Below are 25,635 nucleotides of genomic sequence, written 5' to 3'. Positions count from 1 at the left end.
CCGAGTCTTTGTTTATATCTTTCTTAGTTGGTAGAATAGATATCTGACATATTTCCACTTGTTGAAGTGGTTTCCGTCCTTCAAGGAATCAATTCATATGTCACTTCTTACCCTAAATCTTCTCTCACCTTCTTTTCAACTGATCCCTACAGTTGAAAGTAATCTCTTCCTTAAACTTCTCATAGGACTTGACCTGACTCAACTTTGCTCTGCCATACTTCACCTTGTACCATATATGTCTGGACATATCACATTCCCCCATCATTTTTTTCATTCTATGAATGGAAGAGTTTTGTCATTTTTCAGCTTTGTATTCCATGGACACAATGATTCACACATACTGAGTGATTAATTTTTTTAAAACTGAATTTGTCTAATAGGGGAAAATGAATTTTACCAGTTTAATAATTGTTATTCCACTGTACTTCCTAATGATGTGATTGTGTTATATTGTTCCTTTCCTCATAAGTCATCAGTGATTGTCTAGTGAATAAAGATTAAAATCCTCTGTATGGTATTTGAGGTATTTGATGCTACTCTATCTTTAAAACCATTCTTATCTAATCATTCTTTACTAACTAGATTACTCTTTCCAGATGAACATACTATTCCTTCCTGTCTCTGTACCTTTATTCAGTATACCTTATGTCTGGAATGTTTTCTCTTCCTCTCTTTTTCTGTTGAATTCTTGAACATCCATTCAGACATAGCTCAAATGCCACATCTCTCCTATTACATGTCTTTTTTCTAATGACTTTTCCTTTTAGATTTCACAAAGCAGTACCTCCCTATCCACTCCAGATCTTTAATTCAGTTAATTGTATTTTATAGTCAAGTACCTGCAACTTATCCCCTTTACTAGAATTTAAGTTCTTTTGGGCAGCTAGATGGCACAGTAGATGGAGCACTGGTCTTGGAGTCAGGAGGTAGGGAGTTGGACTCCAGCCTTAGACACTTACCACTTACTAGCTATATGTCCTTGGGCAAATCACTTGACCCTGACTGGCCTCCAAGGTCATCTCCAGTTGTCCTGATTCATAACAGGCCACTGGACCCAGATGGCTCTGGAGGAAAAAGTGAGGCTGGTGACTTAGCACAGCACCCCCTCACTCAAATCCAATCCCTATGCTTGTCATGGCATTATCTCCCTTGATGTCATGGTCTACTTAGGGAATAAAGGACAAACATCATCATCAAGTTTTTTTTTTAAAAAGAGAACATATCTTACGTAAAGTTTGTTTTCCTCTAGCATCCTGCAAACATCTCTGAACATAGTAAATATCTGTACTGTTGAATTAGTGAAAGGGTTAATAATACTCAATATGAGTCACAAGACTCAGTGGGATCAGAGGCATAGCATATGGAACACAGTAGGAGAGAGGTCTGTGGCATTCTGCATTGATCATATTATAGATGGAGTACTGGACTCAATTCTGGAGACCACATTTTATTTAGGAAGAAATTCAGAAGAAGGTCTGAAAGGCTTCAAAACACTATCACATAGGGTTCAGTTGAAAAACTGAGGATGCTGGTGGATTGACATGATTAGACCTGCACTTAAGAATTAACAGAAAGGACATGAGAGAAATTTTAAAGTATTTGAAAAGCAATAAAGATTAATTTGTATTTTTATGCCCCCAAAACACAGAACTAGGAGTAATGGGTGGATTTTCTGAGATACATACTTAGATGCAATTTAAGGAAAAATTTAATAACTATAGCCACATAAGTGTGAGAGGAGTTGGGATATAGTGGGTTCCCTTTTGACACAGATGCTCAAGTAAAAGTTGGGTGACCACTTATGTTTTAAAAAGAAATCTTGACTTTGTACTCCCTAACAGCAACATGGGGGTGATGATCAAACTTAATGGACTTGCTCATTCTTTCAGTGCAACCATCAGGCATAATTTTGGGGTAGCTGCAAAGGAGAATACCAGCTGTTTTCAGAGAAAGAATTGTGGAGCTTGAACAAAGACCAAAGACTATTACCTTTAATTAAAAAAACAAAACAAAACGTTTTCTTATTATTATTTCTTATTATTATCTCTTATGCTTTATTTTTCTTCCTTAAGGATATGATTTCTCTCTCTCATCACATTCAACTTAGATCAATGTATACTATGGAAACAATGTAAAGACTAACAGACTGTCCTCTTTTGGGGATGGGGGGAGGGAAGCAAGAGTAGGGGAAAAATTGTAAAACTCAAAATAAATAAAATCTTTTTTTTTGAAATCTTTTTTTAAAATCTTTTTAATTTTTTTTTTTTTTTTTTTAGGTTTTTGCAAGGCAAACGGGGTTAAGTGGCTTGCTGAAGGCCACACAGCTAGGTAATTATTAAGTGTCTGAGACCGGATTTGAACTCAGGTACTCCTGACTCCAGGGTCGGTGCTTTATCCACTACACCACCTAGCCGCCCCTTTTAAAAAATCTTTTTAAAGAAATCTTTTTTTTTTTAAAGAAATCTTTCTTCAGTATTGGCTAAACTAGATTAAACAATCAATCAACAAACATTACACTATTTGTCAGGCACTGTGTTCAGCACTGGGGATACAGTTCCTGCCCTCAAAAAGCTTACAATAGAGAAAATGACAGGTACATAGATAAGTAGGCTAAATAAAAAATAAATGAGGGCAGGACACTAATAACTGGAGGAATTAGGAAAGGTTTCTTGAAGAAGGCGGTATTTGAGTTGAGGCTTAACTGATTATTAAGGTTCAAGAACTGGAGATGAAAACTGGGTAAAGTTAGAATTGACGTGGATTCAAACTGTGGATGGGACCAGCAATCAGGCAGTCTGGGGAAGGGGGAAAGTGCAGTCATTCTAGAGGGAGCTCGTGTTTTTTCCCAGAGACAGCAGGTAGACGCAGGATTCTTGAGCGGGGCGGGCTGACACGGTTTGACCCGTGCTCAGAATGAACAATTTGGGAGCTGTGTGGAGGATGGACAGGAGAGGCGGATGCGGGCAGATCAGCTAATTCAGGCGGGAAGCGATGAGGGCTTGGACTATCGGACAAACCATGGCCGAACCCAATTAATGAATACCGACATCCGTAGCACTTAGCCATGGAATTTCAGCTCCCAGGTCAGGAAGGGAGAGGGCGTCAGGCCTGGGGAGCGGGCAGGGTGGAGCTGATTCCAGGGACAACGAATGGCTTTCTCGGATCGAGGAGTGGGACCAAGGCCCTTCCCCTACATGGGGAGAGTTATACCGATTCTTCGAGCACTCTTCCCCACAAGTGGAGTGGCGTCAAAAAGGCTTCCCCTCTCCCGGCACCCAGTACTCACCCCAGCTCTTTCTCGGGGGCCAAGGCCGCCAGCTACCGTTGCTATAGCGCCCACATCGCTTCCGCTAGGTGGCTAGAAATCCCCGAAGGAAACGAGGTAAAGAGCCCTTCCCAACTGCCTGCTGGGAATTGTAGTTCTACTCGAGCGTCTCTCCCTCGTCCTACTGCGAAAGCGGACTACATTGCCCGAAGCTGCAGCACGAGGAACTTCCGCTGCCCTTCCTCGGATCGTCACGCCTGGTCTTGACGCGATGCACCCTGGGAATCGTAGTTCTCGCGATTCGGGTTAAAAGCGACACCTGGCTGGGGGAGTATGTGGAGAGAACTACCGGGGAGGCGGGGGTGACCGGGAAGCGAGGAAAAGCGGCCCGCTGCAGCGGAGGCGGCCGAGGCATGAAACGAATCGAAGGCGCCAGGGAGCAGGAGCGGGAAGCAAAGGTAGGGACTTTTGCCCGGGTCGGGGGCGGGGTTTAGGGCCTGGCCAAGGGCTGGGACCGAAAAGCTGGAGCTGCTGGGGGACGGCCTGGGAGGAGGGGAAGGAGAGAGCGAGGGACCGGTGGAGAAGCCGCTGGCGCCCGCCTCAGTGTCTCCTCTAATTCATTACCAATAATGACATCCTCCCTCATCCTCTGGCAATCCTGGTGGATTTTTCTTTTTAACCTGGTGATAGCTTAATGAAGATGAAAAACCTGTGTTGGTCCAGCGTTTGTGGAAAAGGCCCCCTCACTGCAGAGGAATCTTAGGGCAGAGAAAGATATTCGCAATCTTCAATTTTTACCACCCCCACCCCCCCCAAAATGGAGAAATGGAGGCCCAGAGAAGGAAGGTCGGTGGATTGGCTGTAGTTAACACAACCCCGAGCACCGTGCTGAACTAGGGATTCAGAGGAAAGGCCAAGCGGGGTCCTTCCTGGGACCTGGAATCGCCTCCTACCAAGAGGCCAACCCCCAGGCTGCAAGGAGCAGGCGGGCCTTGCAGGTGAAAGGGCCCTGTGGCAGCAGCTGCAAGAAGACCGGCGTTTCCAGGTGGCTGCAGGATGCGGGGCCTCCAACCTCCAGTCTCCCTGAATGCCTCATCTACTTAGCTGATGATCGTGCTAATTTGGAAAACTCCAGCATTAGGCTTCTGCATTTGTGGAAATCTTTGATATTCACCCCGAGTAGAAAGTCTGAATTCACCTTTGTTGCTATCCATGCCCTACGTTTCAAATAAAGATTGTGATGAGGTCCCTATGAATTTGCTTTGTAATGAGATAGATTTGATTATAGTGTATGCTCAGGGAAGTGCCTGGAAAATGCTTTTTAAGTAATGAGATTACATTGAAATTTGAGTAGTAGGTGAAGTAGCTCTCCTGCAGCCATTTGTAAGCGGGCCACAAGTCTAGAGACTCATCCTGTCCAAACTTTATTTTGTATAGCAATACAGAATTCTGTTTCATCGGGTTTGTTCATGCCTTGTCTTAGGCTCTTTGCCACTTGTTTGTTTTATCATATGATATTTTTGATTTCCTTCTCATTAAGTTTTGTAGAGTAATTTATAAATTTCATCTCATTTTATCTTCATAACACCTGTGAGGCAGGGACTGCTATTATTATCCCCATTTTGCTGAGGCAGGCAGATATTAAATGTCATCACTACGTAAGTGTCTGAGGCTAAATTTGAACTCGGATCTAACTCAAAGTCCAACACCCTGTATTGTTCTACTTAGTTCTAGTGCCTCTGTGAATCCTATAATTATAGAATTGTAATAATAATTGCTAACATGTATTTATTTCTTTAAGGTTTGGAAAGTGCTATATATATACATATATGTATATATATACATACATATTCTTTTTAAATATTTAGGGTTGAAATATTTCCATTTCCTAGGCCTTCTGCTTCTATGAATTAAAAAAAATTTTAATGGTGCTCTATTTTGGCATCATTATTATTAATTCTGCTTCCTCACAACCCCATTCCATTAAAAAAACTGAAAAAAAAAGCCTTTATAGCAAGTATAGTTAATCAAAACAAATCTAAAAATGTATGCCTCTTTCTGCAACTTGTAGTCTCATCTCTCTTTCGGGAGGTGAGTAAGAAACCTCTGGAGATATGGATGATCCATGCATTGCAAAATTCTAAAGTCTTTTAATGTTGACTTCTTTTCAATGTTATTTTTCATTTCATTCACATCAGTTAATACTACCCATGATTCTTTGAAATTATATCTCTTGTCATTTTTTTGTGGCAAAATATTTCATTATATTCATATACCACAATTTCTTCAGTGATTCCCCAAAAGGTGGACATTCCCTTAAATTTTAGTTCTTTTTTTTTCTGCTTTTAATCTTCCTTTTAGGATTAGAAAATTTATTTTCCTTACTAATATATCCCCCCCCCCCCCATTCTTTCTCTTAATATATCCTTTCTTCAAAGCTTGTTTTCCTGTTGAGTTGAATGAGCATGTGCACCCTCTGTGCTTGTGTGCATATGTGTTGGACCTTCCTTTGTTTCATGTAAAAGTAAGTTTTAACTCTGCTTCTTTCACCTCTTCACCTCTGTTTTAGACTCTTCTCGCGCGCGCACACACACACACACACACACACACACACACACACACATATATATACACATATATGTATATATATGCTAATATTGAAAAATTTCAAGTTCTATCCTTCCTTTTCCTCTTTTCTATCTTAATATATCTTTTTATCCTTTTTACCATTTCTTTTCTCTTTCCTCACTTAAGCACCTTAGAACAGAACCAATCCACATTTGTGTTCTCTGTTTTTTTCTTATTTAATTCCCCCCCCCTTGAATACATTAAGATTTTGAAGGGACTCTTGTATCTTCTTCCACCATTAGAATTCAGTATTATATCATTATATAGTTCCTTCTATTTGGAGCAAATAAATTTAACTTTGAAAGTTCATCTTAACTCTTGTGATTGCATTTCAGCGTTCCTCTTCAACTCTGTTTTTTTTGAAAATATTTGACAATCTTTCGTTCCATTAAAGTTCCACTTTCCCCCAGGGGTTATACTCATTTTTTCAGGGTTAGTTATTCTTGGTGGTCTGCCTCTTCTTCTTTTTGGAATATTTTATTCCAAGATCTCCTCTGATTTATAGTAGAAGCTATTAGAACTTGTGTAATCTTGACTAAAGTTCCTTTTTACTTTCTGAATGTTTGTAGTATTTTTTCTTTGCTGTGGGAACATTGGATTCTAGCTATGCCATCCTAAGACTTTTCCTTTGATAAGTGGATTTCTTTTCTATATTCACTTTGTCCCTGGTTGTATTAGTCTGGCATTTTTTTAGTTATGATTACTTGAAATGTAGTGATCAGGCTTTTTTTTTTAAATCATAACTTTCAGGGAGTGAGAGGGAAGAAAGAAATAAGCATTTCTATAATTTCTACAATAGGTCAGGTTCTAGGCTTTTTACAGATATCTAATTTGGTCCTCACAACAATCATGCGAGGTAGGTGCTATTATTATCTCTATTTTATATTTGAGAAAATTGAGACAGAGTCCAGTGCCCTATCCACTGTGACACCAGCTTCCTCAGAAAATGATTCTTAATTTGGAAGATGCTTTTGATAGCATATATTTTGAATTTTTTATGTTTTTTCAGCCTTTTGCTCTCCTAATATTTCATGCTATCATGTAACCATTGATTTCTGTTTGTTCTTCCTTGTAGAAAATTCATTTGTCAGTAAGTCTTTTTGAAGTTATGGAGTTTTTTCCCCCTCCTTTTTGGGTAATAATACATTAGATCTACAATAAATTTTCTTTTATACTTTTGATGTCTTTATTAATTTATACATCTCTACAGATTAAATTCCTGATTTGGACCCTTGTGCTAGGGACAAGCTCTCTCCCCTGCTACTCTTTTGGGTAGGGGAGTCAATGTACTGTGTCACCTGGGTTCCCATGTTGATCTCCCTTTTCTTGGGAGTAGGCTAGACCTGGATCTATGAGGTACAGAGATCTACATATTTGGGATCCCCCATAGTATGACAGATTGCTAGGGAGTTCCTCTTATAGCCTTTGACCCTGAGGCTGTCCCAGCCTGAGTGTGGTTGTGCTGCACTGGGTTGCTGTTTCTTCTGTCCCTTTCCTGGGGATTTCTGTGGGAATGGAGCCAATTCTGATCACACTGGGAACTGTTGCTTATTTGCTTTTGTTGGTGCTTGTTAGTAGCCTCTTTTCCTATTAATCCTTGAACTTCTGGTTGACTTTCTGCATATTTCTTATACAGAAGAAGTCATAGTTTCTACTTCTCCTTTTCCTCTTTTTCTACCTTCATATGTTCTTTTTATCCTCTCTTCTCTTTTCCCTCTTAGAACAGAACCAATCCGCATTCATATCCTCTTTTTTCTTATTAAAATCCCTCCCTTTGAGGCCATAACGTTCTGAAGGGACTCTTGAACCTTCCATTATTAAAATTTCAGAACTATATCATCATACAGTCCCTTCTATTTAGTGCAGATATATTTAACTTTGAAGGTTTGTCTTGACTCTTGTGATTGCATTTCAAAGTTCTTATTCAGCTTTGGTCTCTTTATTAGATATGCTTTAAAATCCTCTATTCCATTAAAGATCTGTTTTGCCCTAGTGGAACTATACTCACCTTTTCAGGGTATGTTATTCTTGGTTGTCTGCCTCTCTCTGTTTCCTTTTGGAATATTGTAGTCCAGGGTCAATATGAAAATATTTATTGATTATTCCATTTGTGTAGGTACGTCACACTCTACTGATACAAATTGTAACCCTCTTCCTTTCTTGGCATGTGATCTTATTTTTTCTTTCTTTTTTTTGGTTTTTTTTATTTTGTATTATTACAATAATCTTGTTGTGAGAGTAAACATAAACCCTTCCTCCCCCCAAGAAAGGTGAAAAACCTCAAATATAGTGAGAGAGAAAAAAGTATACTTCAGAACTTTAGTCAAGATTACACAAGTTATAATAGCTTCTACTATAAATCAGAGGAGATCTTGAAATAAAATATTCCAAAAAGAAGAAGAGACAGACCACCAAGAATAACTAACCCTGAAAAAATGAGTATAACCCCTGGGGGAAAGTGGAAATTTAATGGAACGAAAGATTGTCAAATATTTAAAAAAAAAAACAGAGTTGAAGAGGAACGCTGAAATGCAATCACAAGAGTTAAGATGAACTTTCAAAGTTAAATTTATTTGCTCCAAATAGAAGGAACTGTATAATGATATAATACTGAATTCTAATGGGGGAAGAAGATACAAGAGTCCCTTCAGAATCTTAATGTATTCAAAGGGGGCGTTAAATAAGAAAAAAACAGAGAACACAAATGTGGATTGGTTCTGTTCTAAGGTTCTTAAGTGAGGAAAGAGAAGAGATGGTAAAAAGGATAAAAAAGATACATTAAGATAGAAAAGAGGAAAAGGAAGGATAGAACTTGAAATTTTTCAATATCAGCATATATATGTATATATATATATATATGTATGTATATACATACATATATATATATGTATATATATATATATATATATATATATATATATATATATATATATATACTTCAGTCTGTATTCATATTCCAATGTCTTTATCTCTGGGGTGAGTAGCCTTCTTTATCATATATCCTACCAGAGAAGTTGCTTCAATATTGTTCCCACAGTTTGCTATCATTAGTTATATTTCCCTCTACTCTGTTCCTCCTCACTCTCATCTATTCCATTCTCCCTCTCTCTAATTTCATCCTATCCCTGTTCAGAAGTGTGTTGAATCTGAGTACCCTTTCCCATGATCTTCCCTCTCTTCTATTACCTACTCCCCCCCCCCTCCCGATTTTCCCTTATCTCATCCCTTTCTTCTCATTTTTCTCTAGGGTAAGATAGATTTCTATACCTTATTAACTGTGTATGTTATTTCCTCTCTGAGACATTTCTGATGAGAATGAAGGCTCACTCATTCCCCGCCCCCCCTTCCCCTGTTCCATTCCATTTTGAAAGCTTTTTCTTGACTCCTATGTGAAATATCTTAGCCCCTTCTTCCTCTCCTTTCTCTTTCTCCAAGTACTTTCCTTTATCACTCATTGACTCCATCTTTTTACTATATTATACCATTATATTCTGCTCCTTCCTGTACTTTGTCCCCCATATAGGCTCCTTCTAACTGTTCTTATAAATGAGAAGATTCATATGAGTTATCTGTATCTTCTTCTCATGCAGGAATACAAACAGTTTAGTATCATTAAGTTCCTCATAATTAACCTTTCTCATCCACCCACTCTATGGTTCATCTGAGTCCTATACTTGGAGATCAAACTTTCTGTTCAGCTCTGGTTGTTTCAACAGGAAAATTTTAACGTCCTGTTTCATTGCAAGTCCATCTTTTCCTCCTGAAAGATGTCTGGTTTTGCTGGGGAGTTCAATATATTCCAAGCCCTATGAGCTGCCAGATCTTGTATAATCCTGACTATAGAGGTAGTTGAATTGTTTGTTTCTGGCATCTTTTAGTATTTTCTTTTTGATTTGGGAGTTTTGGAATTTGGATATAATATTCCTGGAAGTTTTTCTTTTGGGATCTCTTTCAGGAGGTGACTGGTAAATTTCCTTAATTTCTATTTTACGCTCTGCTACTAGGATCTCAGAGCAGTTTTGATGTCTTATTTCTTGAAAAATGAAGTCTAGGCTCTTTTTCTGCTTGTGACTTTCAAGTATCCCAATCATTTTTAAATTATCTCTTCTGGATCTGTTTTCAAGGTCAGTTGTTTTTTTAATGAGATATTTGACATTTTCTTCTAATTTTTTTTTGGTATAGTTTTATTTCTTCCTGATTTCTTGCAAAGTCTTCAACTTCCTTTAGTTCCATTCTGCATCTGAAGGAGTTATTTTCTTCAGAGAGCTTTTTTATCTCCTTTTCTAGTTGGTCAATTCTGTTTTTTAAGGCATTCTTCTCCTCATTTGCCTTTTATGTTGCTTTTTTACATTTGCCCAAACTGGTTTTTAACATTATTTTCTTTAGTCTATTTTTTTGTATTTCTTTCACCAAGCTGTTGACTTGGTTTTCATGATTTATTTGCGTCGCTCTCATTTCTCCTCCCAACTTTTCCTCTACCTCCCATAATTGCTTTTCAAAGTCTTTTTTGAGCTCATCCATAGCCTAAGCCCATTTTTCTATTTCTCTTGGAGGTTTTGGATACAAAAGTTTCAACTTTGTCATCTTCTGAGTATGTATTTTTGTCCTCCATGGAACCAAAGTAATTTTTTATAGTTAGATTCTCTTTTTCTGTTTGCTTATTTCCTCAGCCTATGACTGATTTACTGCACTTCCAAGACTTTGGTGAGTTTTGGGGACAATTTGCAAGGATCTTAATTCATCCAAGATCTTATGTGGATGACCACAGGCCCTTCCCTCTGCCCTGGAGTTGTGAGGAGAGTCCCTGCTTGGCTATGGTAGTATTGGAGCCCAAACTGCAATCTGGATCTGTGTGTGTGGGTAAACTGCAGAGTCCTGCCCAGAAAGAGCAGAGAGACCTCTGCAGTCTCCCCCAACCCCCTTACCATCTGTGGGCATGATATTTCTGGAAATGCTGAGTGGCTCTGCTGATTCCTGCTTGCAGGTTCTCACTGCAGGGCTACTCTGAGGCTGGCGTTCCACTCTGGTGCAGCAGAGTTATCTCACCATCCCTTCCAGCTGTCCCCAGTGATTCCTGGGACAAGAGGTCTGGAAATTGCCTCTTCTACCATGGACCCAGGTGCCTGGCCTGGTTGCACTGTGGCTGCATCTCTTTCCAACCCCTAGTCCCAGTGAAACAGACCTTTCCTGCAGAACTTCCAAGTTGTCTTGGACTGGGAAATTGGATCATTCAGTTTTTCTGTGAGTTCTGTTCCTCTCAATTTTGACTAGAGTCATAATTTGATGGCTTTTAGAGTTTTTTGGGAAACGAGTTTCTGGGAATTCCTGCCTTCATGCTGCCATCTTGTTGGCAGATAATCTACATGAGTTTCTGTGACCAAAAATATTTACCTCTTTTCTAATATTCTGGTGATGAGACTTTCTGAGCTAATTTAGGGTGGTCTTTGTAAAACAGGCACATAACCCATCATTGGACCCATACTTTTGAAACCGTTTGATCTTTGTAGTATCTGCCACAAGTTGAACTTCACTAATATAACCTTCCAGAAGCTATCCAACTTCATTAGGTGACACAGTTGGGATTAAAAATAGTTCCATTGATGGGAATGGATTAGCCACATCCAATAAGAGGGAATTCATTTGAGATAATAAAGGTTTATGCTTATGTTTATTTGCAGTCATAGAATGATAAGATCATTGAATTTTATATTTCAAATAGACTTCAGTGATCATTTATTCCATACTCTTATTTTTTTGTTAAGTAGTTTTTTAGGGGTGTCTTAATTACCCACTTTGAGGTTTTGTTGGCAGAGCCTGGAGTGCTTTGCTGCTTCTTTCTCTAACTCATTTTACAGATGGGGAACTGAGGCAAACAGGGTTAAGTGACTTGCCCAAAGTCACATAGGTAGTAAGTATTTGAAGCTGGATGTGAACTCAGGAAAATGAGTCTTCCTGACTCCAGACACTCTATTGTTCCAAGTAGCTACCTCATGCTCTCATTTTACAGATAAAAAAATTGAGACCTAGAGGAGGGGAAGTGACTTGTTCAGGGTCAAACAGTTCATTAATGATAGAGCTAGGATTCACTGGATCACTGGGAGTAAGTAACTTTAGAGGGTTACTATTGTAGTAACTGGACTGAGAGCTCTGGAAGTGCTGGGTGGCTCTGCTGGTTCTCACTACAGGGCTGCTCTGAGGCTTTTGTTCCACTCTGGTGCAGCAGAGTTCTCTCACCATCCCTTCCATCTGTCTCTGGTGATCCTGGGGACAAGAGGTCTGGGAACCGTCCCCTCTTCCATGGACCCAGGTGCCTGGCCTGTGCTGTGGCTGTAGCTCTTTCCAACCCCCAGTCCCAGTGAAACAGATTCCTGCCTTTACGTCACCATCTTGTTGGCAGGTAATCTACATTAGTTTCTGTGACCAAAAATATTTACCTCTTTTCTAATATTCTGGTGATGAGGCTTTCTGAGATAATTTAGGATGGTCTTTGTAAAACAGGCACATAACCCATCATTGGATCTATACTTTTGAAACCATCAAAATCCATTTTAGTTCCTCATTTTGTAGATAAGGAACCTGAAGCCCATAGAAGAAACTTGGCCAAAATAACATAAATGATTAGTGGATATTTGACTATATAACCAGAATTTGATCCAAATCTGGTAACACAAAATCTAGTCTTTCTTTTACTATGCCTCATGGGATTCTAGAATTGGTTACTTTGACTTTTCTTGCCTTAGAAATAATGGACCAACTACTCCAGTTTATCATATAGCATTCCATTTCAGTGTACTTCAGCATTCAGAATAATTAAACATCACTTAGGTTTATTGGTAGATTTTTTCTTCCTACTTTCTCAGTTATATATTATACCAATAGATAAACAGTTTCTGTAAAAATCACCCTTCCCCCCCCTTCGTAACCACAATAAGAAATTCAAGGTGTAACCTAACCTTGATGTAGTCAGTAATCTAACTGGACAGGTGTTGTTCAGTCATTTCATTTGTGTCCTACTCTTTGTGACCCCATTTGTGGTTTTCTTCACAAAGATACTGGGTTGATTTGCCATTTCTTTCTCTAGCTCATTTACAGATGAGAAAACAGGCCAACAAGGTAAAATGACTTGATCAAGGTCATACAGCTGGTAAATGTCTGAGGCCAGATTTGAATTCAGGATTTCCTGACTCTAGACTTGGCACTGTATCCACTGTAACTCCTAGCTACCTAGATTGGACAAGTGTATTGTTTTACCAATTTACAATTCCCTTCAGATAATGAATTTGCTGGAGTCAGTGTACTGTCCACTAAACTGAATCCCCAAAGTTGGGTTGATTGGCAGCACTTGGACAAAACAGATCTTTACAATAGTGGAACTATACACAGATATTTAATGTTTTCTTGTTGTCTCTGTCACTAAATGGTGGAAGACATATGACTAGATAAATTTACAAGTTTCTCTTGTAATTTGCATTGATAAATAAATTTTTGATACTATGATCAGTTTGTTTTTTTTTTTTTTGATATAGATGCAGATTTCAGTCTGGCACCTAGAAGTTTCTTTAATAGGTCTACTGTGTCATTTCTCTACACATTTGACTCCATTAGTTCTCTTTTTTTCTTCACTGTTCAACATTTCTATAAAACCCTTTACAACCTGGCTCCAAAAATGCCTTTCTAGTCTATTTTGAAATTAAGTGAGCAAAAAGCATTTATTAAGTGCTTACTGTTTATCTTTGCCAAGTTCATAGAATACAAAAGCTAAAGTGAAATGTTTGTATTCAAGGTATATTCATTCTAGTGATACATCTACAAAATGAATATAAAGCAGTTTTATGTGGGCTGGAGAAATACTTAGCTAGTCAGGGTAGAAAAAGCATCATGTAGAAGGAGCCTCTTGAGATGAGTCTAGCAGGGAATTCACGATACCTAAAGGTAAAGAGGCAAGGAGAGAGTACAGCTAAGAAGGAGATATAGATAAGAAAGAAACAGCAGTTAGAATGTCCTCCTTGGGCTCATAACCTGGAGAGTTAGGTCACAAGGTAGAGGGGAGAGTAACATATAAAAGCAATGGGAAAGTAGGAAAGGATAATACATTCTGGTTCACCCAAACTAGTCTTGTTGCCCTTCAAAAATGACATCCTATCTCCCATTTCTGTCTTTGCACAGACTGTTTGTTACCCTTGGATTTTCCTTTAGAACTTGACTAAAGTGTCATCTCTTTACTCCGAAATGTCTTCCTAATCTCCCTTGAAAGTTTCCGTGTAATAAAGGGTCAGTTTTGGAATCAGAAAGATCTGAGTTCAGGTCCTGCCTCTGACAATGATAGCCTCTTAATCTTTAAGACTTTAAGTTTTAGAGTAATCAGTAAATCAGTCAACATTTATTCAACACCAGGAACTCTACAGGGCACCAAGAGATATAATTACAAAGAATGACACAGCACCTAGTAAGAAAAGGACCATTTTGTACTTCATATTTTTTCTTATCTGTCCTTGAATAGATGTTGCCTGAATCAAATTGAGACCTGTTAAAAGTCTTTGTTTAAAAAGGCCAAGTTGCCTGCTGTAGCCAGGACCATCTCCCAGTTGTCCTAATTTGTATCTGGCCTCTGGACCCAGATGGCTCTGGGTGGAAGGTGAGACTGGTAACATTACATTGTGCTCTGTCTCTTAAATATACTTCACTGACATGTCTTGGCATCACCTTCCTGATGTCATGGTCTTCTTCAAGATTGAAGGATAAACATCACCAACAACATGGTCTGTAGGAACAGATGCTTCCATACCACCTCTTTTACTGCTAGTTCCCAATAGATTCTATTACCTGAATATGCAAGCAACTGGAAGATTCCTGTATTACTGTAGATTAGTAAAATAGGAAGAAACCTAAGTCTTTGAGATATGTAGTTTGGGATCCCAGACCAAGATTTAAGACTGCAAGGGCAAATGGGTACATGGAAAATTCATTGATGTTAATAACAACAATTAATAGTAACAATTATGTAGTCATTTAAGATTTACAAAACACTTTGTACACATTATTTTGTCCTAAGCCTCCTTTAGGATGATGAGAGCTATGGACTTTGGATATGAATCAAGAGTTTGTTGAGAAAGAGGATTAGGGGTTCTGTAGGTCAGTGATATTGCATTTGGTCAGGAGGCTTCAACATTTGCAATCATGTCATGTTATTTAGTGTGACTAGTCCTTTTGATGGAAAATAAGAAGTCTAGTGCATTGGCTTCTTTTCCTCATTGAACTTTTGTATATGTGCCTATATTTAAAAATGATTATTTGGGCAAAGAACAGAATTTATTATTATTTTCTAGTGTCATCTAGTACTGAGAGATGGGTGGAGCATAATCAGGAATGGAGAATAATGATTCATTGTATTTATGGATTTCAGATTACAGTACAATTCCCAATACATTGCATTAGTTTATTAGTTTTATAAATTGATTTGCCATTTAACTCCTTGTTTATCACATTGGAATAAATATTTTTCTAGTGCTCTTTTTCAAGTCATCAATAATATTTACTCTCCATATCAAATATATTATTCTGCTTATGAACGATGGTAAATTTCTTAAAGGAGAGTCATAGCAGAAGCAATGTTTACATGTTATTTATATCCTATGCCTGACACTAGGAGCAAAAAAGTATTTTGTGATTAAAACAGTGTCATTGCCACTTATCTTTTAGAACTCTTACAGGAAGGACATAATGAATAAAATAATCTAGTTAGATATGTTCTGTCAATTTTTCATGTAGAGGCGTGAGTCTTAAGAAATCATCTGTTGAGGTGACTAGGTGGCACAGTGGATAGAACACCGGCCCTGGAGTCATGAGTACTTGAGTTCAAATCCAGCCCCAGACACTTAATAATTACCTAGCTGTGTGGCCTTGGGCAAGCCACTTAACCCCATTGCCTTGCAAAAACTAAAAAAAAAAAAAAAAAAAAAAATCATCTGTTGAATTTCACAAGTTCAGAGAAGAAATACAAAATATCTACCAGAGGAAGTAAAAGTAGGTCAGACTGAGAGAAAGATAGACATTTGCAGTTGTAGGACTTAGTTTGCAAACACCTGAGCCAGCGTGTACCCTACTGCAAATCTACTTGGTTCTCCCTTGTTATAAGCTAGAGAATAGAACCTTGAGCAAATATTATAGGCAGCTCATTAGTTCCATAAGCATGTACCAGATTATCTTATTGGAACTCTCGGCTATTAGCTTTGGATATAATTTATTAGTTAAAGGACCACAAAAGTATTACACTAATGGAAGAACTGCCATGTAGAAAGAAAGGAGTCAAGGCCTTTATACCTCTTTGAAATAATACAAAATTTAATTGTAATACCTAGGGAACAATGGCTTATATCTTAGTTTTTAGTATTCCATGTTTCTGATCAGGTGAAGGCCAGGAGACTCATAGTTATGATTCATCTATTCAGCACTGTGTGCCTTTTTACACCTTCATTTAGTGATCAGATCATAAGAATGTTGAGGCAATAGAGTAATTAAAAAAATGGGCTGATGGTACAAGCTTAGCTCAAGCTGTAGAACTGGGTGTGATTAAAGGCTCAATACTGCATTAATATGGATTTCCTTCTTTGATGTACAACAATCTATTATCTCACTGTTGTCCTGTGCATGGCCTTTGAAAGCATAAAGAGATGAAAAAGTGTGCTCATATATACATAATATATACATACACATACACACGTACACATACATGCATATGTATCCAATATAATACATATATATATTCGATAGAAATGCTCTTTCACTTGTGACTAGAACTGGACAAATGTACATAAACATTACAGTTTATGTGGACTTGAGGCTGTTGTCATGTCAAGCTTGTTATTTAGGTAAATAGTGTGTAATTTTTTGCCGAATCAGCAACTAGTAGGCTGCCAGCAATTTTTGTTTTAGTCACATTATTGACTGGCAGCACTATTAATGACACAATAATTGAGAAATAATAGTCATTGTTCTCATAAAACATGATCCTTATATTGGAACCAGCCGGGCAGAGGACTTGCATATGCAGACTGAAATAGAGGAAAGAATGACTAGTGAATGTTTCCAGCTTTTAAATTCATCAGACCCCTGCTGCTTAAATTGCCCCAGCTGTTAATGCTGGAACCATTACAGTAATGGACTCAGTAAATGAAGGAGAACGAAGACACGCACACTTTATTACCAGAGGGGCAATTTTCTCTTCATCTGTAATAGCAGTGGTGCCTAGTATTGATCAGACCATCAAGATACTAATCCTCTGTAAAATTACTTGTTATAACTGAAAATGTGTTAATCCAAATCAGTCTGTGTCCTGACTGTCTACTTACTATTGAATACAGACTATTAGATGGTTTATTTTTCATGATTTAAAGCCTTTGCCCTGAAAATGGCTGGAGCTTCCTTTGCAACACTGAGTGCTTAATCTTAGCTATAGCCCAGGGTTGTCTTTTTGTTTTAAACAGAACATCACCCACTTAATTAAGGAGTGAGTGTCTGTCTTGCTGTCTGAGTTATGCCAGTGTTTTATGTTCCTCTAGATTTATTAAGCATCTTGTTTTACATTCAGCCTGTGGTTTATGCTGTAAATAAAAATAGGCACATCTTGCACATATTAGAAATGTGAAGGTACCAAATGTCAATACAGTACCAGGGATGTGAGATGCTTTGATTTATATTTCAGGCACCAGATTGTACTTTGTCGATTGAACCTGTTAGCAGGGTTCATTCTACAATCTTAGAAATAGTAGGAGTGTTTTTGTTGTTTTTTTTTTTTTTACATCATTATCTGGAAAAGTTTATGATCAGTTCTGCATGTTAGACATATAAAACCTCCTAGTGATATGACTAAAAAGAAATAAGATCATTAAAAGAACCTAATGCTTCAAATTTTGTGTAGCCATATGTCTGTTGGTTTCCATAAAAGCCAACTTGGGAAGCTATAAATTTTACTGCCATTGCTCAAAATATAACGGTTAGAATTGGTTTTTTTATTTTTATATTTTTATTGATATATTTTGTTTTGATACATTAATCGTATCGCATTTTTAACAAAATGCTATTAAAATCGAGTTAAGCAAAACTGTCTAATATTACTTTTTTTTGGCATTCAGTATAATGCTACTCTTAAAAGATACCTTTTCTTCCTTTTTTTTTTTGGTTGCTTTTTTTTTGTCAAGGCAATGGAGTTAAGTGACTTTCCCCAGATCACACAACTAGGCAATTCTTAAGTGTCTGAGGCTGGATTTGAATTCAGGTCCTCCTGACTCCTGGACCAGTGCTCTATCCACTGTGCCACCTAGCTGCCCAGATACCATTTCTTAATAGACAGGAAGTACTTATTTAATGTCTCTTATCTGCAGCTGGTATTGACCATTGTATCTGACCTGAATTCTGTTGTCTTTTAATATTGTTTGCAATTACATTATTTAAGCCATTGCATATATGGTTATGTTTTCCTTACACTATGTTTTTAGAAGTTAGATCTTCGAATGTGAGTTTTTTGAAGGCAGTGACTCTATTTTTTTGTCTTTCTTTGTATCCCCAGTGCTTAGCATTGCCTTGGCACATAGTAAACATTTAATGAATGCTTGCTGGCTATCATTCAACTCATACAAATTTTCCCATGTTTCTCTGAATTCTTCAATCTCATCATACCCTATGATGTAGTAATATTTTATTACATCCATTAGCTAGATTTGTTTATTCATTCTTCAGTTGTTAGACACATAATTTATTTCTAGCATTTATATTATAAATAGTGCTTTAATGAATATTTTGATGACTTTCTTTTTTTTTCTTTTTTGAGTTTTTGCAAGGCAGCGGGGTTAAGTGGCTTGCCCAAGGCCACACAGCGAGGTAATTATTAAGTGTCTGAGGCTGGATTTGAACTCAGGTACTCCTGACTCCAAGGCGAGTGCTCTATCCACTGTGCTACCTAGCTGCCCCGATGACTTTCTATAACTAACTTTTTTAGTATGTTAATCCAGTGGTTACATCACAGGGTATATAAACAGTCAAGTAATTTTTATTTCATAGTTTCAGATTACTTGGAACTATTTTTTTTCAAATTATCTTACACCACTAAATATATTGGAAGGATCATTGAACTGGTAATTAAGAGTTCTGGGTTCTAGTCCCAACTCAAGCTTGCTGTATATGTCTGAGCCTCAGTTTTTTCATCTGAAAATGGAAGAGTTAGAATAATTGATCTCCAAGGTCTTTTCAAGCATTCAAATATTATGTAATGCTATGATAGTTTGTTAAACTTACAGATTGGCCAATCTCATTGATTCATAATTACAACCACTTTGAACCAAAAATGATATTTTACATCGCAAGTGCTACCTCTTTTGACCAGATCTTGCTTTCAATAACTTTTGGATATTTCAAGATATCAAAATCCAATCTCAGAATTGAGAATTTGCTGCCCCTGAGAAGAGTCAAAAGAATGTGCCTTTGGCTCCACAGGAATTCCAAAAATTATTTTCAGCAATGGCAGCATCATTGGAATAAATATGTGATCTTGCAAGAACAATACTTGTGGGGAATGATATTCATTTAACATCCTGAAATCAATTGTATGTTCTTCTAATATAACTTTGAAGGGAGAAATGTCTATTTTTATTGCAAATGTTACCTTGAATAAGCAGAGTTTTAGAACCTCCTTGATGCTAGAAATATTACCTGAAGATTTTTCTGAGATACCTCCTCTTAGAGTCAGCCCTTCCTGTAACTTTTACCCCTTAATCCATTAGGATAGAATTGCTATGTGTCACAAAGGAAAGGAAAAGTGAAATACAGACATGCTTTCTCTGCCTGATTCCTGGGTACAAAAGTAAGACAGACATGACTTTGTCAGAGAAATTTCTCCTTGGGATACCTACTCTGAGCAATATAAACCATCTAGGAATGTAAGTGGGCCAGCCTAATTAAATCTAATGGATCTAGTAACATCTTTTCCTCAAATATGTCCAGAAACATTTTCTGCCTTTCTTTCCCACACTTTCCCATAATGCCTCTTACCTTCAGCACCTCTTCAGTGCTGAAGGCAGTTTTTGAGACTCCCTGACTACTAGCCATGGTGCTGACTGTTTCTTTATTCAGAAACATACTTTCTTTATAACATCTATTGTGTTTGTTCAAACAAAGAGTAAGCCAGCCACATTAGTTTGTGTTTCCAAAATCACATGTGAATGACTCTAAAATAGAGATTAATTTTCAGGTAAAGTTAGAAATCAATTTCTTTACTTTGTAACCACACTAAAAATATATATGTGAATATTTGGTAATAAAACTTTCTATTGTTTTGTATTGACCTTTGCAGTCTTTGAATATGCTACTTGAATAAAGGAAAACCGAAGGCATTCTTGAACAGAATGTTGACAGAACTTTGAAGTTACATACATCAGTCTAAATGTTAAATCAGTATTAGAGAAATTATTTAAAGAAAGTGTCTTAAAGTTACCAAAGTTACTGAACTACCACAAGGTTGATATCAAACATGAAATTGTCAAGGGAAATTAATAGAAATGGAAAAAATAGTTCTGGCAAAAGTAGAATGGTTTTTATTAAGGAACTCACAGTCTATTCCTTTGCACAACTGCTGAGTACTAGACTCTTCCACCAGTATTTTTGAGGATTTTAAAAAATGTCAGAAGTTTTAATCTCCCTTTATAGCAAGGTAGCAAAACATGAGAATGCTTATATGTGACAAGTTCATATATGCAAATGAGCTCTTTGTTGACTTAAACTGATTTCTTCTTCATTGCTTGGTTTCAATTTTATATCAGCTGAAGAATAAATATGATATAGTTTATAAAGGGACCTGGTTTTGTTTTTATCCAAAGTACCCTTAATGTTTTTTAATGATCACTTGTTGATATTCTCTGTTATTTAGGAAGTACAATTAATTATCTTGCTCTTTTCAAGTACTTGTTACCATTATTTAAAATTGCATTCCAAAGAACTTTTGAACTTAACCTTGGTTAATTTCCTTCTACAAATTCTACCATATTTCCTTCTACAAAATCCAGCAGTGTGGCATTAATTTATATTTTTCAACTTATTGTTAAATGTTTATTTGATTATCTTAGTGAAGTATTTCACTACCATTTAAAAGGATATTTAGTATAACTACATTGGTAAATGCAAAAGTCCAGGCTGATTTCTTTTTCAGGATCATGGCTACATTGACAAACGTTTGTTGCTTTATTGATGAATTAGGGATGAGTACAAGGAAGTTGCTGAGAAATAGAAAAAAACAAAAAATTGCTACAGTGCAATGTGCTACCTATAATGAAAGATTGAAAAGAAGTACATTGTTTTATGGGAAGTTCAAGTCTTGTTAGAGGGAGAATATTTTCATATGAAGCAGTTACAAAATACATAATAGTAGTTATGTTATTACATTGCATCTTCATTGCTCTTTGAGAATTCCAAAGTTCATCGCAAAGCGCATACCTTTCAGGACTAATTAAGAGATCTAGTGGCCATACAGATTTTTAGCATTGATATCCTTCTGCAGAAAAGATATATTATCTTTTTAAGGAATTCATTACTTGTTCCAGAGATGTCGACCCTGCACCAGACTGCACCTTGCAAGTACAACTGATGGCAGCCTGAACCAAATTAAAATGCAATTGGGAAATATTTAGTCAAATAAATAAAAATACAATAAAACAAAGATAGCATTACATTTAAAAACTCAGGTCAATATGTGACCTTCAGGGATCCTTATGTAAGATTTAGTGGCTATTGTTTTTATTACAGTTCAACACATTGTCTCTTCTCTGATCTTCCCATATGAACCTTTTCTTACAGTAAAGAAAAACAATTAAGTAAAATATGCCAACAATTGGCTGATAGTATGTGCACATTCTATTTTCATAGCTCTCTACATTTCTGCCAGAGGAAGGAAGTGTGCTTCATCTTAGGTTCTCTGAGGCTAAGATTGGTCATTTGAAATTGATCTGAGTTACAGCTGCCTATTTTAACAAAATATTAAGGCATCTTTTTTGCAAAAACACAATTTTGATATGTCATGTGGTTTTCTTTTCAGTTCACTTGTTTTAATATTGTGAGAGTCTAGTTCACAATGTCTGAGAAAAAGGTAATTAATCAGGTAACCAACAAGCATTTCTTAATTGCCTTTATATGAAAGGCAAAAACAAAATAGCACCTTCTCCTGGGGGGGGGGGGGAGATGACATGTATGTCTGTAAGTGTTTATGAAAAAATAAGGCATTTTCTTTGGAGGAGAGGAATTCATCTCTACTTGGGAGGATGAAGAAATGATTCATGTAGAATGAAGAAATTGAACTGAAATGGAAGGAAATAAAAAATTCTAAGTAGTAGAAGTGAATAGAATGTTGGTACATTCCAGGTTTGTGGAATAGTCTAAACATAGGCAAGGAGCAAGGAAATAGTCATATATGAGAAATAGCAAGACCATTTTAGTTAGATTGTAGCATGCATGAATGGAAGTAATTGTAATTACAAAGTTGCAGGTAGTTTGTAAAAGGCTTTCAATGTCAAATAGAACTATCTTTATTTAATCCTAGAGTTAATAGGGAGCTGCTGGAATTAATTGAGCTGGGGAATGATTTGGACTAAGCCTTTATTCACCATTTACAGCCCTTTCTTCCATGCTTAACTGGAAGTCACATCATGCTTTGATAAAAAAAAAAAAAATTGAGACCTTTTTCCAGAAGCTGTCTTCTCCCTCCTCATCAGCTATACTCAAACATCTCCCTCTATTTCCTCCTTCATTCTAGTCTGTCTAAAAAGCTGCCTTTCTTGCCAAAACTTCTCCAAAATAATCCTATTTCTGACCTATTGGAGAAAACAGGAGAAAATTGCTCACACAGTCATCTCTAAACTCTTCAGGTTATTGCTTTCTTCTAATTCAGTAAGGAATTACTGCCTACAAACACATTCAAATCTCGCTATCCATAACACACACAAAAACACAAAACACAGACCTTCAATAGATCCTACCATCTCTTCTAGTTGTTCTGTGTCTCTCCTCTTTTCAGTAAAGTTACTTGAAGAAATTATCTACCAATTATCTACCTCTACTTTCTCTTTGACCAGTCTCTTCGAAACTTTCTGCAATTTGGATTATAGCTGTATTGAAACAATTCTCTGCAAAGATACTAATGTTCCTGTTCTTTGCAAATCTGTTTTCTTCTTAATGTCTTCAGTACTTGACACTTTTGTGTGATTACCTGCTTTTCTTGTGTATATTCTCTTGGTTCTTAATAACTGCTTCCTGTCCAACTTTTCCTTCTCAGTCTCCTTTGGTGAATCTTCATCTATTTCACATATTAATTGTGAGTATCCCTTTGGATTCTGTCCTGGGACTTTTTTAAAAAAAAAAATTCTCCTTTTGTATTCTTACTGATGATCTCATCAGCTTTCAAAAAATTTTTTATAATGACTTTGATTTCCCATATATACACACATCTTTCTCCTGAGCTCTGATCTTGCATCATCTGAGTGAACTGGATGTCCCATAGATATAGAAAGCAAAAAAGTCCTATGCACAGTTTATTATAAAATTTGATCTGTCTCTTATGGGTACTACCATCCTCCCAAGTTCACAACCTAGGAGTCAGTTTTGCCTCCTTATTGATCCATTTCACATTATCTAGTTAATTGCCAAATCTTATAATATTTTTCTTGTATAACATCTCTCACATATGCCCTTTTCTTCTCACTTTCATGATCATTACCCTAGAGGTCAGACCCTTATTATTCTTCACCTAGACTATTACAATCTAATTTTCAAGTCTCTTTCTACTCGGATTCATTTTTCACATAGTAACCTATGTGATTTTTTCCTAAAGGGTAGGTCTGACCATATCATTCCCATTCAACTTATTAAATTTCAGGACGACTATGTTTGATATTTAAAACTTGTCACAAACTGACCTCTTTCTGTCTTCCTTGTCTTTTTATTCACTACTCACCTTTACCTACTCAGTGCTCTAGTTAACTCAACTTACATAAGATACTTCATCTCTCTTCTCTGTGTCTTTATACTGGCAATTCCTATGCCTGGAGTGCTCTTCCTTCTCACCTTTATCTCTTAGAAATTCCAGCTTCCATAAAGGCCCAGTTCAAATACCACTTTCTCCAGGAAGACTTTCTGAGTCCACACCTGTACCTTCCATTTACTCTCACAATTCTTATGTCTCTTTTATGTCATTTGGGAACTTTCTGCTATTGTTTTATGTACTCTTGGGAGTCTACAGGGTTCCCTGCCTTATCAAGTAGTGATTCTTTTATTTCTAAAAGTTTCTCTGGAGGATGGACCGCAGTATTCCATCAGCTTTTTCCTACAGTGGCAATTGATGGATTCATTCTCTATCCCAAGTGACTAATGGTGGGGAAAGGGCAGGTAGGTACTGGACCTTTTTCCTTAGGCCTAGTGGAATGCTATACTCCTTGGCTTCTTGCTCCAGTTCTAGCCATTCCTTAATTCTCTGGCTAATTACTATTGTAGCATAGAGTGTTGCCTCGCAGAAGTTCTTGCCAGAAAAAGCTGCTGCCTTTTGATTTTCATAAAACAAGGTTGGAAATGGGGTTCAGAGTTGAGTTCTACCCCATGGCTTATTTAGCTATGCAGAAGCATGATGCCTAGTGAGAGAGGAGGTTCTAAGTGAGTGCTATAAGAATTGTTGTTTTTTATTTTTATTTTTTTACTGTATTAGAGTTCTTTTTGTCTTTAATATGGAGATAGCTGAAATAGTTTGAAGAGGTTTAAGAAGGCATGAAGATCATTAGAAGTACTGTATTTCCCCATGTATAAGATGTACCCTTTTCCAAAAAATTTGTTATCTAAAAACTGGGAGCTTCTTATTTAATGGTTGTAGATTTTTTTACTTTCATTTCCCACTTTTTTGTGCTTGTTTTTGTACTCATTGTTGTTGATTTTTTTTACTTGCATTTACTGCTTTTTCCAAGTTTGTTGTCTTTGTACTCATTGTTTCACATTTGTTACTTTCATATTAAGGTTACATTTTGTCACACCAGAAATGGCTCAGAAAAGATTTTCACATAGTGCTGAATTCAAGTTAAAAGTGATCCACTTTGCAAAAGTGAATGGAAACCGTGCTGCTGAATGTCAGTTTGGTCCTCCTTCAACTGGGAAAACAATCTAAGACTTGCTACAGGAAGAAAATGCCATGGCAGAAGAAAGCCATGAAAGGCAAGTCAGCACAATGGCCTGAATTGTAGAGATGGATTGAAGAGCAAAGGGCAATTAGAATTCCTGGGTCCACAAAGATGGTTCAGCAGGAAGCCAGAAGAACTGTTGATGAAAAAGAAGTGACTGATTTCAAAGGAGGACACAATTGTTGCTTCAGTTTCTTGAAATGGAATGGACTAAGCATGTATCCATACACCAGACTTGCCCAAAAGATGCCTGAAATTTATGATCAGAAGGTCCTTGAATTTCATAACGAATAAAACTTGAGTTCAGTAGCTTATGTAATACATTTTTTTTTCAAATTTTGGGCCCTAAAATTCAGGAGCATCTTATACATGGGGAAATATGGTATCTATTCCTCTGCTTTCTTGGTCACATGATTTGGAAATTCATGTACTCTCATGTTTGTGCTTATTTTGTAATAAATGAACAAAATGTATACTGATTCAATATTAGCTTCCTGATGCAGTGATGATTTTATATTAAACACATAGCAGGTGCTTCATAAATAC

At 37.0% G+C, this 25,635-nt stretch overlaps 2 protein-coding genes across 11 annotated transcripts in view; one reads left to right on the top strand and one right to left on the bottom strand.

The window, feature by feature from the left end:
* The window catches only part of RPGRIP1L (RPGRIP1 like), a 120,642-nt gene extending 117,180 nt beyond the window's left edge, over nt 1-3,462 (bottom strand). Inside the window, exon 1 of one of the 2 annotated variants that reach the window (XM_074211302.1) lies at nt 3,287-3,462. The gene's annotated coding sequence lies outside the window, so the exon portion shown is untranslated. The remainder of the gene's footprint in view (nt 1-3,286) is intronic. The other variant, XM_074211301.1, reaches the window with a different exon arrangement.
* Nucleotides 3,463-3,589: 127 nt separating this feature from the next.
* Nucleotides 3,590-25,635, top strand: part of FTO (FTO alpha-ketoglutarate dependent dioxygenase) — a 477,648-nt gene continuing 455,602 nt past the window's right edge. For 8 of the 9 annotated variants that reach the window (XM_074211303.1, XM_074211307.1, XM_074211310.1 and 5 more), the window contains exon 1: nt 3,590-3,723. In XM_074211303.1, coding sequence (XP_074067404.1) covers nt 3,679-3,723 — 45 coding nt within the window. In that variant the 5' untranslated portion in view covers nt 3,590-3,678. The remainder of the gene's footprint in view (nt 3,724-25,635) is intronic. The other variant, XM_074211304.1, reaches the window with a different exon arrangement.

This window comes from Macrotis lagotis, chromosome 1 (genome assembly GCF_037893015.1).
Source record: "Macrotis lagotis isolate mMagLag1 chromosome 1, bilby.v1.9.chrom.fasta, whole genome shotgun sequence".
NCBI classification, from domain to species: Eukaryota; Metazoa; Chordata; class Mammalia; order Peramelemorphia; family Peramelidae; genus Macrotis; species Macrotis lagotis.
The sequence above is the reverse complement of the archived record's forward strand: the minus strand, read 5'-3'. Positions and strand labels throughout refer to the sequence as shown.